Source organism: Cynocephalus volans, chromosome 3 (assembly GCF_027409185.1).
Source record: "Cynocephalus volans isolate mCynVol1 chromosome 3, mCynVol1.pri, whole genome shotgun sequence".
Classification (NCBI taxonomy): domain Eukaryota; kingdom Metazoa; phylum Chordata; class Mammalia; order Dermoptera; family Cynocephalidae; genus Cynocephalus; species Cynocephalus volans.
Window position 1 is genome coordinate 64,077,384 of NC_084462.1, and position 15,211 is coordinate 64,092,594.

At 33.2% G+C, this 15,211-nt stretch overlaps 1 protein-coding gene across 5 annotated transcripts in view; it reads right to left on the reverse strand.

The window, feature by feature from the left end:
- The window catches only part of SCAPER (S-phase cyclin A associated protein in the ER), a 491,674-nt gene that overhangs the window by 450,234 nt on the left and 26,229 nt on the right, over nt 1-15,211 (reverse strand). For all 5 annotated transcript variants that reach the window (XM_063090894.1, XM_063090891.1, XM_063090893.1 and 2 more), the window contains exons 3-4: nt 6,759-6,876; nt 3,295-3,365 (exon numbers count right to left, since the gene is read on the reverse strand). In XM_063090894.1, coding sequence (XP_062946964.1) covers nt 3,295-3,365; nt 6,759-6,876 — 189 coding nt within the window. The remainder of the gene's footprint in view (nt 1-3,294; nt 3,366-6,758; nt 6,877-15,211) is intronic.

The window sequence follows — 15,211 nt, forward strand, 5'->3', positions numbered from 1 at the left end:
TTTTCACCCATTTATAGATCTACCCTGTCATACGTCCATAAAATATGCATATGATTCAAATACTTTACCAGTCTTTCTTATAGCATAGAATGGGCAATACTGCTTTGGTGTTAAGATGTTTCTATTACTTGTGACAGCTCTAAGGCTTTTATTGACAAAGATCCCAGAAAGGCGGACACTACAGCTAGGTAATTCCATCTGAAAGGCAATATGCTACGTAAATTTAACAATTAACTTTAGAAAAAAATAGTAATACTTTATGTTTTCATGCTTATTTATATTTTTTAAAGGGATATTGAAAACATAGTATCATTTAGTCATCACAACAACGTGTAAAGGCAAAACAAATATTACTTATTCCTGTTTTGTAAATGACAAAATTGAGGCTCAGAAAGACTGAATTTCTTGACAAAGTCAGAAGGATCAATGACAGAACTGGAACCAGAACCTAGTCTTCCAACTTCTGCTCCAATATACACAAAGCATTTGGCATGCCATCTAGCACACAATAAGTACCCAAATAATATTAGTTATGACTATCATGACAAAGATAAAGAGAAGAAATATGCTCACAGAAAAAAGTGAATAAACTAATGGCAATAATTGCCAAATTTGTGAAGACAGGTAGAAGAGGCACATCAAATCGTAGACACTGATAAACCAGTAGAGAGGTTCAAAGTAGGTTCCTACCTACTACTGACAAAAAACAACAGCAGCAATAATAATAATTGCAGCAGCATCTAACATCCATGACATACTTGCTATGTGCCAAGCACTACACCAGGTGCTTTAGATTCAGTTATTCTTCATTTAATATTTGAAGCAATTTTATGTCATAGGTACTGTTATTATCTCCATTCCACAGAGGAGGAAACTGAGGTATAGCTAAATTAAATGATGAACCCACAGTGTCACACTAAGTTAAGTGACAAAGTCTGGATTCTTAATCAGGTAACTATCCCACTGCCTATGGCTCACTGTGTCTAACTTTCCCAAGACACTCAATAGAAGACAAAGCAATCTAAACTTGTGGGAAAAGTTAGATGCAACTGAATTCCATAAGATAACAGTGTTTGAACCACTGACTTTTGAAAGAAAAAGAAGAAGAAAAAAAGAAAGAAAGGGAAGGATAGGAAAACAGTGAGGAAGAAGTTGAGACTTCTGACTCATTCCTCTCTGGGGGCTCAATGACTGCCCTGAGAATCTGAAGAAACCTATGGACATATCCCTAGAAAGATGTATGCACATATAAAATTGAACATATATTTTCTTGATGTTCACCAGATTAAAAAGCTCTCTCCCTATATTGTGCAGGTATTTGAAATTATCTTAAGCACAAAAATAAAAATTTCTTTTTGGTGTCCACTCCTCCTGAGATAACATGTTCTTATATTTATAACTAAAGGAAAATTAAATAAATAACCCACTCAATTTATCAATTAGTGTACCTTAGTTTTTAATTTTTTTAATGTAATATGAACTACCAAATGTATAAACTGGTTTGTTTTTTAGTAAATTTTTTCTACCATAGTAGTAATACATGCTGAATTCAGAAAATATAAGAGAAAGAAACAGAGACACATAATGCCACCACTCAGAAACACCAATGCCAAAATTTACTCTATTTTATTCCTTTAAGTACTTATACATGGATTAAGTTAATGAATCGTCAGAATAAAGCCTAAAAGGTATATAGTATTATTAACTCCATTTTATACATGAAAGTAATATAACACCTAAGTACCCATTATACAGAAATTATAACTGTTTGCATTGTGTCATTTTTGTTTCAGATACTTTTAATACAATAAAACACCTCAAACAAAGTTTAAGTTCTCTTTGTCTCCTTCCCCCATCTCATTTCCTCTTCCTGTTTCCTACATGTCATGAATTTGGTATATATCTTTCCAGGCTATGTTTCTTTTACTACATACATATGAAATCATAAGTAGGTCTGGGGGAAAGATCAGTTCATTTTGGAAAGTATAAATTGGGGATACTTATTAATATCTAAGTAGACATAAATATCAAGTAGGCAACTGAAATGAATATACAAGCCTGGAATTAAAGAAAGCAGTTTAGGTTGGAGATGTAAAATTTGGAAGTCAATGGCATATATATAGTATCTGAAGCCAGGAAATTGTAGATCAGCAAGAAAGTGAAAGCAGATAGAGAAGAGCAAGGACAAGCCTTGGAACATTCTAATGTAAACTGGTCAGGTAGAAGAGAAAGAACCAGCAAAGAAGACTGAGAAGGAGCAACCAAGTAAAGAAATAGTATCCTGGAATAGAAGTGAAAAAAGTGTACCAAGAACCAAGATATCAAAAGTGTCAAATGCTGCTGATGGATCAACTAAGATAAAGACTGAGACATGGACACTGGATTTAACAACACACAAAGGTCACCACTAACTTTCTCAAGAGCTCTTTCAACAGAGAAGGGGTACAAAAGCTTAATTGGGATGGTTTCATTAAAGATGGAAGCTATAACACCATGATTGTATGCTGATGAGACTATTACAGCAAAGAGACAAAAACTGATGGTACAAGAAAGAGAGGGTACAATTACTGGAACAATGACTTTGAAAAAGTGAAAAGGCATGGGGGATCTAGTGCACAAATGGAGACAAGACTTAGGTACGAACATGATCTATTCATCCATAGCAAGAAATGCCAGACTGCATGGGTCAAGTTGGAGATAAATTGATAGATGTAGTTGTGGGAGGAAGTGAAAGTTCTCTTCTGTTCCCTTCTATTTTCTCACTGAAATAGAAAACAAGGCCATCATCTGAGAGCAAGGATGGAAGAGAATTGTTGAAGTCTTGAAGACAGATAAGGTAATGTGAAAAAGTCTTGAAGGATGGGAGAGTGAATAACTAGGAAAATGCAATGGGATTTGGGGACAGTACTACTTATGTGGGGTTAGCGGTCACAAATGTGAAGACAGCCTAGTTAACATGATCCATACTTTTCTCTAGCCATGTTTCATCTAGCATTTCTCTAGTGCATGAGATACAGAGCAGAACAGACACAAAGGTGGGTTTAATCATACATCAATAATCAAAGGGTTATTATGAGAACCAAATAAATTAATATTTGTAAAGTAGTTAGTACAAGCTAGGCACATAGTGAGTACTATATACACGTTTGTTAAATAAAAATATTACATTAAATTTTTCCATTTAGGTAAAATATATAATATTGAAATTTTGAAAATTCAATTTTATAATTTATAATACATTAAGGAATTGAAATTAAAAGTAAATAAATAAGTAAAAAGTTGTATACGCCGTACCTGTTTAGTACTTTTATGAGTGCCCTGAATTATCCTCTTAGATTTTCCACCAGTTTGACATTTAGGTTTTCCTTCAGGACAAGAAAAAATAAATAAATACATAGATTGACAAATAGATAATGTAAAGTTGAACTATAGGTAATTAGATAATATGAAAGTAAACTATACAAATCATTCAGGCATACTAACTACATAATCTCCTTCCAGAGAGCACAGAACAGTACGATCTATTCATGGTCAATATGAACTACTTACGTAGTAAAAGAAGCAAATTTCCAAAGTCTCAGAGACTGCTTTTATTGAATGGCTTTCTCAGAACTGGAATAAATCAACTTCTTAAATAAGTTAGACACTACGACAATTTTTTAAAAAGGTGAAGTTATTGGTACTCCTCAACTTATATACAGGTCTGGAAAATATTTTTTTGAATTCAAATTTTATTTCAATAATAAAATTAAGACCTTTTTTACCATATAAAACCCCAATATTTTATTTTAATTAATTTATCTGATTTATAAAATACAGTTTCATTTTGAAAAGGAACATTTTCAGTTCTTTGTATTTTTGCATCAGACACATATTGCTCACTTGTTCTTTTTTATAAGAAAGACACTCGCAGCTGTTTTATTATCACTGTATTCTTGACAGCAATTCAAAATAGGAATAAAATTCTAATGTGTAACAAAATAATTTTTCTTTCTGAAAGGTAATTTTGGGGTCAGGTCCCCTGAAGCAGTATAAGTGCAATGAGCCATAACACATAGGTACATATTAACAACTTGTCTGACATAAGTAGGACTTTCTAACTGTTCTACCAGGGATAAAGACAGACAAGCCAACACTAACCTACATAGCCTTTCATTCATCCTTTTTTATAGAAAATAATGTGCCAGCAGGTTTTTTAAAACATCCAGCAGAAAAACCAACTTGGACTCAGAAATAATACAAAGAAGAGAAGAACACTTTTTAAAAATAGAATTACTACCCTCAGGAACATTTGAGTATACACTGTAGTAATAAAACAAGAACTAGTTACTATTAAAAAAATAAACATTTTCCTGTAAGTGGCAAAGTTTTAACAATATAAATAATCCTTATGAAAAATTATGAATGTTAACATTCTTCTTTTGTCATCATTATAGATACTCAGAAAGTTCTAATTCTCTGTACTTATACTTTTATTATTTTGCAATAAGCACAAATGAGGCTTTAAAATTGTACTAGTCATTGTTTATGTAGTTATATGAAAAATCAGGTTATGTGTGATACATTATATTTTCTGTCATGTTTTTTGAATAGAAGCAAATTTAACAAAAACACCTTTGGACTATTTTGTGTTCTAAATAAAAAATGGTACTTGAAGTTGATACGACAAGCAAACAGAAAGGACATTGTTGGGGGGAGGGGGAGGGAGGAGGGAGGGAGGTTTTGGTGATGGGGAGCAATAATCAGCCACAATGTATATCAACAAAATAAAATTTAAAAAATAAATAAATAAAAATAAATAAATAAATAATGGAAAAATAAAATTTCATATAATTATATTTATAATACACAGACACCATAAAACATTTTTATGTTTTAAGTATTTACTTTTACAGTAAATAATGTTGATATGTATTTTTTAGCAAAGAAATGAAATCATAGTAAGCTCCTTATGGGAAGATTAGCTAGTAAGGAGCCAAATTGCAAAAGATAAATTCAATTTCACCCTCAATTTGATAGTTTCTGTGATTCAAAATAACTTCTCTCTAAAAATAGCTAACAAAGAAAAGCTACACGGAGGACTGGTCCAAGCAGACATTTTAAAATACTATAATGCCTCTATAATTAAAATAGTGTGGCACTCACACATGAATTACACACAGAATCGTGGAATACAATAGAGATACATGTGGAAATTCGATCTATTGGAAAAGGTGGAATCTCAAAAACTGGGGCAAAATAGACTTTATACTAAGTGATGTTGGGGAAACTTGTTAGCCACAAGGAAAAAAATAAAATCTGATCCATAAGTACACTATATGTAAGAATAAACTACAAATGAGTCAGAGATCTAAATGTAAAAAGATTAAATTAAGATAAAAAAATTTTAAAAGAATGTAAAATAAAATGTAAAAAAAAAAAGGAAAAATAAAATAAACAGTAAAGACTAAAACATGAGTGAATTGTTTAGCTTGAAACATCCTGTCGTGTATGGATATTCTCAAAGAATGATAAAAACATGTCAAAAAGAAACAGTAGCCAACACTAAGGTCACAGGTTCGGATCCCCATACCAGCCAGCCACAAAAGGAAAAAAAAAATGAAACAGGAGCCAACTTGAAGGGTCTCCCACTAGACAAACCTAGAAAAATATAAGCATCAAAACAGAGTAATAGATTATAACCCATCAAATACAATAAAAAGCCAGGAGTGCACACAAATTTAAATGTACAAATACATACATACATAAAAATAAAGGGGAGAAGAGAAAGCCCTTCCTTACATTAAAAGGCCAACAAATAAATGCAGAAGGAATAACGGAGTTAGCAAATCACCATTTTGTTACCACCAGATTAATAACTTAATAAGCTAAGAACTGTCAATGGAAGCTAAAAGTAGTGAATGAACTCTTTCAAAAGAAACAGGATATTTACATAGTTTCAAACTTACCACAAATTACTCATTAATTACAAAGGAAAAAACTAGTTACTTTGCCATGGAGAAATGTGGCAGACACCACCTTAACCAGCTGATTAAAGTTAACATCACAGTAACAAGACAGACATCACGAGGAGTCTCATATGATGCTGAAAAGGACACATCATTTCTATATATTCCTGCCAAAGTACATAGCTGATTCTAATCATGAAAAGACATCAGACAAACTCAGTTCTGAGGAATACTCTACAAGCCTTTTCAAAGTGAGATCTAGTTTAGCACACTCCAACTTCCTGTTTTCTCAATCCCTATCCTATCTTGTACATCCCCAGACACAGTGGCCTCGCACTGCCCAGAGCCATTAAAGGGAGGGAACTGAAGAGAGAAGGTATATTTTTCCTGTTCAAATAATAATAGTGAGAACTAAAGAAATAGCTTTTATTTTCTAAATCTTTACACTGAATTATATCTAATCATGGTAAATACAATGAATTTTTTAAAGCCTACTTTTTTATTTTTTTAAGAATTTAATAAGCAGGCTGGCCAATTAGCTCACTTGGTTGAAGTGTAGAGCTGATAACACCAAGGTCAATGATAACAAAACAAACTCAATTTGATCACTATCTGAAACAGCAAAACTAACAATAACACTTATAAAACCATTTGTGTATAAAAGCATTAAAAATTTATTTCTTATTTAAAATATACTAATTTGCCCAAGAGTTCTAATTGTAAACAATTTTTAGTCTATATACTATTTAGGACTAAATATATCCTTCTAATTTACAACGAAAAATGAAACTAGTTTTTTTAAATACATACCATCATCATCTTTGCTTTCTAGTGGGACACTCCATGCTATTAGGTTTCTTGCTGTACGACCCTCCTCTGCAACTATTCTCCTAACTTTGTCATGGCTATTGGAGCGCTGGAATGAAGCCTATGTAAAAAAAAGAGAATATTTATTAGACTATTAGATATCAGATTAGTCAACATATAGAATACATTTAGCAGATAAATTTATTATTTCTCATATGTTCTCAGAAAGGAAACACTTAAAATTAATTTGGGATTTGAAGGTAGAAAAGAAAGTTAAGTCATAATTCCTTTTTAGGTCAAAAAGACTAAATTATAAAACTTTAAAAATAAACAAGTTATTTCAAGAACAAATACAATATAAGGTTTGAAAAAGTGTCCTAAGGAGCACAAACAGCACTGTGTACCCATATCAGCACCACCATTTGCATATCAACAGGTCTGAGTATGAAAGAGACCAGTTTTTACAAACATGCTATATATTTCCCCTGAAAGCTCCCCACAGCATAAAATGTTTTAGAAAATCCTTTTTTTTTTAATTCCCTAGAGATAGTGCTAAAGTAAATTTCCCCTCAGTTGTTAGTCCATAATTTTATCTCCAAATTATTGAGATTTAAATAATAATAGACAAATTAAAATTGCAAATTTTAAAACTCAAACTACTGCATATAATGTGTGTAATTTCTTGCCTGCTCTAGCCCCACCCAGCTTGAAAGCAACACTAGCCTACATGTTCAGCTCCACCAAGACCCTGGACCAGGTGGGATCCAGGTCCAGTTAAAGCAAAAGAAACTGTTTCCCCACTAATGAATGCTATATGAAAATAGACTGTTTTTATAAGCCAAGTATCTACGAAAAGAAAGGTGTCTTCAAGCATCCATATGAGCAAGAAGATGTGCCCTCCTTACCTAACCCTTAACTCCATGTGGGCAATCTGCCTTTTTCTGAAACAAGTTCTCCACTGGGACCATCCCAAAATCCCAGTCCAATGAATGTATGTATTCATGCTCTCTTCTAGTTCTTGCCAGCCTAGACTTTTAGCATTCCTGGAATCCTTAGATAACAATACACTTAGTGGGCAATCGCTATGTGCTGAGCACTGTGTAAGACACTGAGGTGGATATAAAGAAATATAAGGTATTGTACTTTTCCTCAAAGAATCAACAATCCAAATGAGTGAATCAAACACATAAGAGCAAAAATAATGTATGAACTAAACAGTATGGTAGCTAATCTCCAAAAATGACCACCTTGCCCCCAGTAAATTACAACTGCTGGAGTTCATGCACTGTATGATCTCCTCCCATTGAATCTAGCACTGTGACCAAAAAAATAAGATGGAAGGAACACTGCATGCTATGGTCTAAATGTGTGCCCCCTCCAAAGATCATGTGGAAGCTTGATCTCCAATTTAGCAATGTTGAGAGGTGGGGCCTTTTAGGGGGTGATTGCATCATGAGGGCTCTGATGAATGGAGGACTAATCCATTCATGGACTAATGGGCTAACGGATAAGTGGGTTAGCACGAGAGTGGCAATAGCAGCTTTATAAGGTGAAAAAGGAGGATGCTAGGAGGACTCTTGCTTAGCCCCTCACCATGTGATACCTGGTGCTGCCAAAGGACTCTGTAGAGTCCCTACCAAGAAGAAGGCCCTCACCAGATGCACTCCTTGACCCTGGAATTCCCAGCCTCCATAACTTTAAGAAATAAATTACCCAGTTTCAGATATTCTAAGGAACAGAAAACAGATTAATACACACTGCATAACTTCTGAGACTAGGTTATATATAAGAAGCTTTGCAGTCTCCATCTGGGTCTCTTGGAATGCTCCCTCACAGGATAGTCACTCTTAAAACCTAGTCATCATGCCATGAGAAGCCCAAGCCACAAACAGAGAGACCACACATAGGCAGCACTCTGGCTGACAGTCCCCAGCCAAACTCCCAGCCAACAGCTATCATCTACTGCCACTGTGCAAATGAGCCATTTGGACATTCCAGCCCAGTTGAGCACCCCTATAACTGCTGTTGTCCCAGCGTCCCAGCTGACTTCACATCACAAGAACCACCCAGTTAACCCACAGAATGAGACAATAGGAACTATTATATGTATGCACACTAACCCACAATACATACATCTGGATCTATTTGTATCACAGATACTGTGATATCTCTGATCTCAATCCTACACAACTGGGTTCATTTTAGCCTTCCCCTTTCCTTATTTGAAACATCTTTCTCCAACAGTAAGAAACCTAGCTCTCATTATCTATATTTACTTATCTGTTTAATTCTAACATATACATAAAGTCATTTCAGAATTGGTAACCTATATCCCAGAGAGAAACATGTTTACCAACTAGATTAAAGCATTTCTGTACACTTCTTGTCTTCAGCCTTACAGTGTCCAAAGGACTGTTTTCCAGTATCATTAAATTAGTTCTCATCTTCACCCCCTTCAGTGTGGTTACCTTACTCACTTGTAATGTGTTACTATTTGTGTTCCATTTTGGGTTCTCCTCACCTACTAGTTGATTTTAATAGCTTGTTTATTTGGGGAACATGTGAAGAAAAAGCAACACATTATTCTCACATGAAGGAACTTATTAACGAGTACTATGACTTCAGGGGGAAAAAAAAGTCACTATACTCTAGAGCAGGAGTCAGCCAACTTTTTCTACAAAGGGTCAGATAATAAATATTTTTTATTTTAGGCTTTGCAGGCCATATGGTCTGACAATTATTCAATTCTGCTATTTTATGTGAAGCAGCCATAGACAATATGTAAACAAATGGGTGTGGCTATGTGGGAGAATTGTTAGATAGATATCATTTTCATTTTGAAGTAAATTCAAACTACAGAAAAGTTACAAATTAGCAAAGAATAACCAAAATACTCTCACACATTTTTTTCTGAAACATTTCAGAATTACAGTTATGACACCCTTGTTCGTAAATATTTCAATATGTACTTCCTATATGCAAGGATACTCTCCTATGTAACTACACTACATCTATCAAAATCAGGAAATTATCACTGACATAGAATTATTATCTAAATTACAGTAATTATTTAGATTTCACCTACTGCCCACTAATGTCTTTGATAGCATAAAATAGACAAAAAAATATAAGTCCAATTTTTCCAGAAGCTCTACAAACCCCAAGCAAAATAAATACAAAGAAAACCACACCTAAGCACATCATAGAAAAACTGATGATAAACTGAACCAGAAAAAAATCTTAAGAGCATACAGAGGAGAGGGAAAAAAACAACTCATTACTTTTAAATGAGCAGCAATAAGATTGACAGCTTTGTCTAGGAAGCAATAAAAGCAATAATTTATAATAAACTAATAAATCAATAACTTATTGCTTGTTTAGTGGAATAGAAAGGTCAAAATCCTGACTGAAGAGGTTCAAAAGAGAATGTGAGAGAGAAAATGGAGACAGTGAACATAAAAAACCTTTTCTTGAGTTTTGTGATAAAGGAGAACAAAGAAATAAACGAACAGAGTATTTTTAAGATAGGTAATAGTTTATTTTTATTTTGATGGGAATGATCCAGTAGAGAGAGAAATTGTGTCATGTTGGGAAAGAGGGAATACTACAGGTGCTAAATCTGTGAGTGACAAGAATTGGGTTTCAGTATACAAATGAATGAACTAATCAACCAATCCAAACTACTAGGAAAACAAGGACTGCTCTCTTCCACTCTAATGCTCTGTGATGAGAGGCTAACCAAAATTTTCCTCTCCAGAACTTTTAGCCTTTTACATCTTTACCATAAACACCTGTACCCACATTCCTTCATTCCTCTGGCCTTACCCTGGATATCCATGTGGCATCTATTTATCTGACTTAGTAAGCTTTCACTGTAACTCAATCTGTGACCACAGTCTAGCTCCATCCTGAGCCCTCTGGATTTGCAAAATTCTGGAATCATCTCTTCTCTACTTATTCCCATACTTTCCAGTAAATGTAACACCATAAAACCTCATCCTTTAGCTTAAACACATCTCCCAATGAGTATTAGTCTGTTCTATCCAACTTAACTGGCATCTATCATTTAGGTTACTTAAATATTGTTTTAACCAAAAGTATCACTGTTCCTTCCAGGCCAAATGAACAAGTTTAAATAGATGGCCTACTCTCAGCTCTATTTAAGATAATGCCTTTATGCAATCATGGAAAATCTTATAGGTACAGATATACATCAGGTCATAAAATTTGCTATTCCATAATTTATATTCTAACTCGAGTCTTCATAAAGTAATGAGTTTCCAAGAAATAAAATGGATGACACCAATAGCAATGTGTATTAACACTAGACCAGAAAACTTCAAATCTATTTTTCTTCTATAAACATTTCAGTTCTAACATAAATTTTACCAAGTTAGTTCTTTTGTACTTAGTACACATACACAGACACACGTTCAAAGAAAAAGCTACCAGCTCAAGACTTCTATTTTATTCTTAATTCCAGTACTTCATATGCAAAAACATTATAACTACTCATCTTACTACATCTGACTGAAAACCATTTTTCATTAAAGCACATATGTTTTCTGTAATATATGCTGAATGGACTCTCTTCAGTAAAGAACCATAAATTCTAATTATTTTTAATAATCCAATTCTTATAAAAATGTTAGTAATAACTTAAATGCAATAGTTTTAAACATTTTAATCTAAGTATCAGGGTTTGAAAAGCAAGAAATGAGTCTGAGATTCTTCATACATTATAAATGTCTATTTCAAACAGTATTTTTACCTGGATTCTTTTCTTACAGGAGACTTCAACAAAATATGTGTATTTTCATCCAAAGTCACAGTGTGCCCCCTAGTGCTGTATGGAGATTTTACAAAGGCTTATTCAAATACTTACCATTTAAATTAATTGCTTAATTGTTGGTCTTGAACGAAAGTTTTTCTGTTCAAATCATACAGTACATAATCTGAGAAAGCAAGTATTCAGAATGTTCACCCAAGAATCTATGTATTTCTGAGACTTGCTCCCAGACTGGGAAAAGAAACTTCTCTCTCTCTTACGTTAAAAAAAAAACTAATTTCTATTTTAATAACTTTCCTCATAATCTTGAAATAGTTACATAAAACTTTTATGTTTGTGCCTCCATAAAACTTTCTACTTTACACAAAATCTTCAAAATTCATTCACACTACTGCTTAGCCATAAAATGAAATTTCCATATCTTTTTTTAAATGGTTTTTCAGCTTTCCTAATAATTCAGTAAAAAACTTTTCTCTTAAATTCACATTACTAACATCCTTCATATTTTGGGTAGTGCGAAGACGAGATTACCAGTCAGTGAACACCAGGGATACATTAAAATTCTAAGAATGATAGCACTTACATATATTTTTACAAACCATGGAACTTACCTGAGAAACCATGTAACAGGCACAATTTCCCTAATATTACAGAATGATGAGCTGGAACGCTGTTCAGTAATTTATGGTAATTTTGTCAGTTATTACTGATAAGTAAAACCATACATGAAATGAGGCTGTCTGGACGATTACAAGGAGGAAAGCATTAATTTCTATCTTGTATGAGCTTGTTTTGGAATCTCTATTACAGCACATTGGCCTACAGCATATATAATATATCAAGTCTTACCAATTCTATCCCGTAAATATACCTTGAAAACATAAATTCACTAACACTACCCCAGTTTGAGCCATCATCTCAAACCTAAATTACTATAATAGCCTCTGTGACAGACTACTACATGTTCACCAAAACCACTTGCTATTTGTCCTATCACAAAACCAGACAACAGTCCCCCAGACTCTTGCAGATAGATTGCCTGTGTCTAAGATCTACATACTAGAATATAAGGAAAAATGAAGTAAGCTATTTCCAAGCATGGCTTATAAACACGGCTCATCACCATTTATGTGTTTTCTCTCAGTTCCCCCATTTACTGGCAAGATGCAGAGGATCTAGCACTGAGCTCTCTAAAGAATTATGGAGGCAAAAGATGAAAGCAGATTTACTTCCAGAATCACAACGTGGAAGATCACATGCTGAATGTCTGCATTGAACTATTAAGTGAACAAGAAATAAACTTCTAATTTTTTGGTTCCCCTTCTGGTTATAAAGGGCTAGATAATTCAGATGAACCATTCAGCTGAGAAAAATTAGAAAAGCCGAACAAAATATATTTTAAACCTCTGTTTAAAAGCACCAGAAAAAAAGCAGAAGTGAGCAATTACATGGCCAACGTTAGGGAAAAACAAGAACCTAAGAAGGTAAATTCAGCAATCAGGGCTGCTTTTCCCCCAAAGGTACCTGCCAAATCCAAGAGAGGTCTCCAAGGCAAAGAAGCTGAGCAAAGTTTGACAGACAGAAAAGTATGGGGACAAAATTTGTCCATGGCAACCCTAGGCTTTAGATTGGGACCCAAAAGAGCTTCAACCCAGGAGGAAGGGTGAATCAGAAATGGATTAGCCCTCACAATGGAGTCAGTTTTGAATCATCTCAGTCCCTGACTGCATTACCCACATCTTAGGAACCAAATTATCTGTTCAATTATTCACATATAATGTCCCACGCCCAATCAAAAGTCACCAGGCATACTAGAAAACAAGTCAAATGACTGAAAACCAAGAAAAATTATAGAAAACAGAAATATACCCACACACAATCCAAGTAACAGGGTTATCAGACAAATGTTTTAAGGCAACTCTAATTAATATGACCTACAATGTTAAAAGACAAGATTGAAATTTTCTGCAGAGAACTAGAAACTTTTTTAGGTTAGAATCAAATAGAAATTATAAAACTGAACAACAAAAAAAATTTAAAAACTGAAATTAAGAATTCAATGGATAGGTTTAACAAGAAACTAGTGAATTAGATTAGGCTAAAATACCCAGAATGGATAGGTTTAACAAGAAATTAGTGAATTAGATTACACTAAAATACCAAAAAAAATTTGAAAATAAAAAACTGAAAACAGCACAAGAGACACAGGAAATAAAAGAAAAAGTCAAACACAGGAGCAAAAACGCCAGTCTGAAGAAAAGAAAACAAAAAACAAAAGACCAACAACAAAAAACTAAAACAAAAATGGAATATAATATAAAGGCTGAGAACTTCCCAAAACTAACAAAAGAGATCATACCACAGAATTAAGAGGCAATATGAATAAAATGTTTCCATTTTTTTTTACATAAAATTTAAAATTTTTTAGTATAAAATTTTTAAACAGTAAGATAAAGTGAAAAAACAAATATTAGATATTATTGTAAAAAATGCTGACAAAGAAAACATTACTTATAGTCAAAAACACCTTCATAGTAGTCACAATAAAACTGACAAGTGACTTCCTATCAGAACTAATAAGTGCAAGAAGTCAATAAAAATAATACCTTCAAAGTGCTAAGAGTAAATAACTGCCACATAGAAATGTTTGAAAATATCCATTAAAAAACTAACTAAAAATGAAGACAATCAAAACAAACACTGATAACACAATTACCTCAGGAACAGTGGGATGATGGAATGGGAATGAGGATGGGGATTAGTGATCAATTACCTAATCCAAAGAGATGTTAGCCTTACCTACTACAATTTGCATTTTTGTGAGCAAAATATTTCATAGATTTCTTGATTGCTTAAAAGCTATAAAATGCATTTTTTGTTAAAAATACAAATTTTGAAGATTTTAAAAAAGGAGAAAATGAGATTCAAATGGATATTCTAGAAGGGAAATAAAATATTATTGAAGTTAAGAGCTCAGTGAGTGAGTTTAACCACAAATTAGATATAGAAGAAAGAATTACTGAACTGGAAAATATGACAATAGAAAATATGTACATGAAAGCACAGAGAAAAAAAAGAATATAAAAATACAAAACAGAAAATAAGAAAGATATGGGACACAGTGAATAAGTCTCAATAGTCTTTGAAGAAATTGATTCCAACAAAAGAAAATCCAGGCCCAGGTGGGTTTCACTGGTGAATTCTCCTAATCATTTAAGTAACAAATTACATTAAACTCTTCTAGAGAATAAAAAAAAAAACATTTCCCAACTCATTTTATGAGGACTGCATAACTCTGATATCAGAACCTAATAAGACGAATGCAAGAAAGGTAAATTACAGTTCTATATGTTTCAAGAGTAAAAATGTTAAAATCATATATAAATATACATATGCACATACATACTTGCAAATAGAATCCAGATAAGACATACAACCAAATTGAGTTTATTTCAGGTATGCAAGGCTGGTTTAACATTTTCAAATCAATAAATGTAATTTCCCATATTAACAGAATAAAGAAGAAAACCCTTATGTTCATCTCAACAGATGAAAAGAAAGCATGTAATAAAATTCAACACCCATCGATGATAAAAAAAATTCTTAGCAAACTACAGCAAACATTGTATTTAATGGTATAATATCGAAAGAGACAAGGATGCCTACC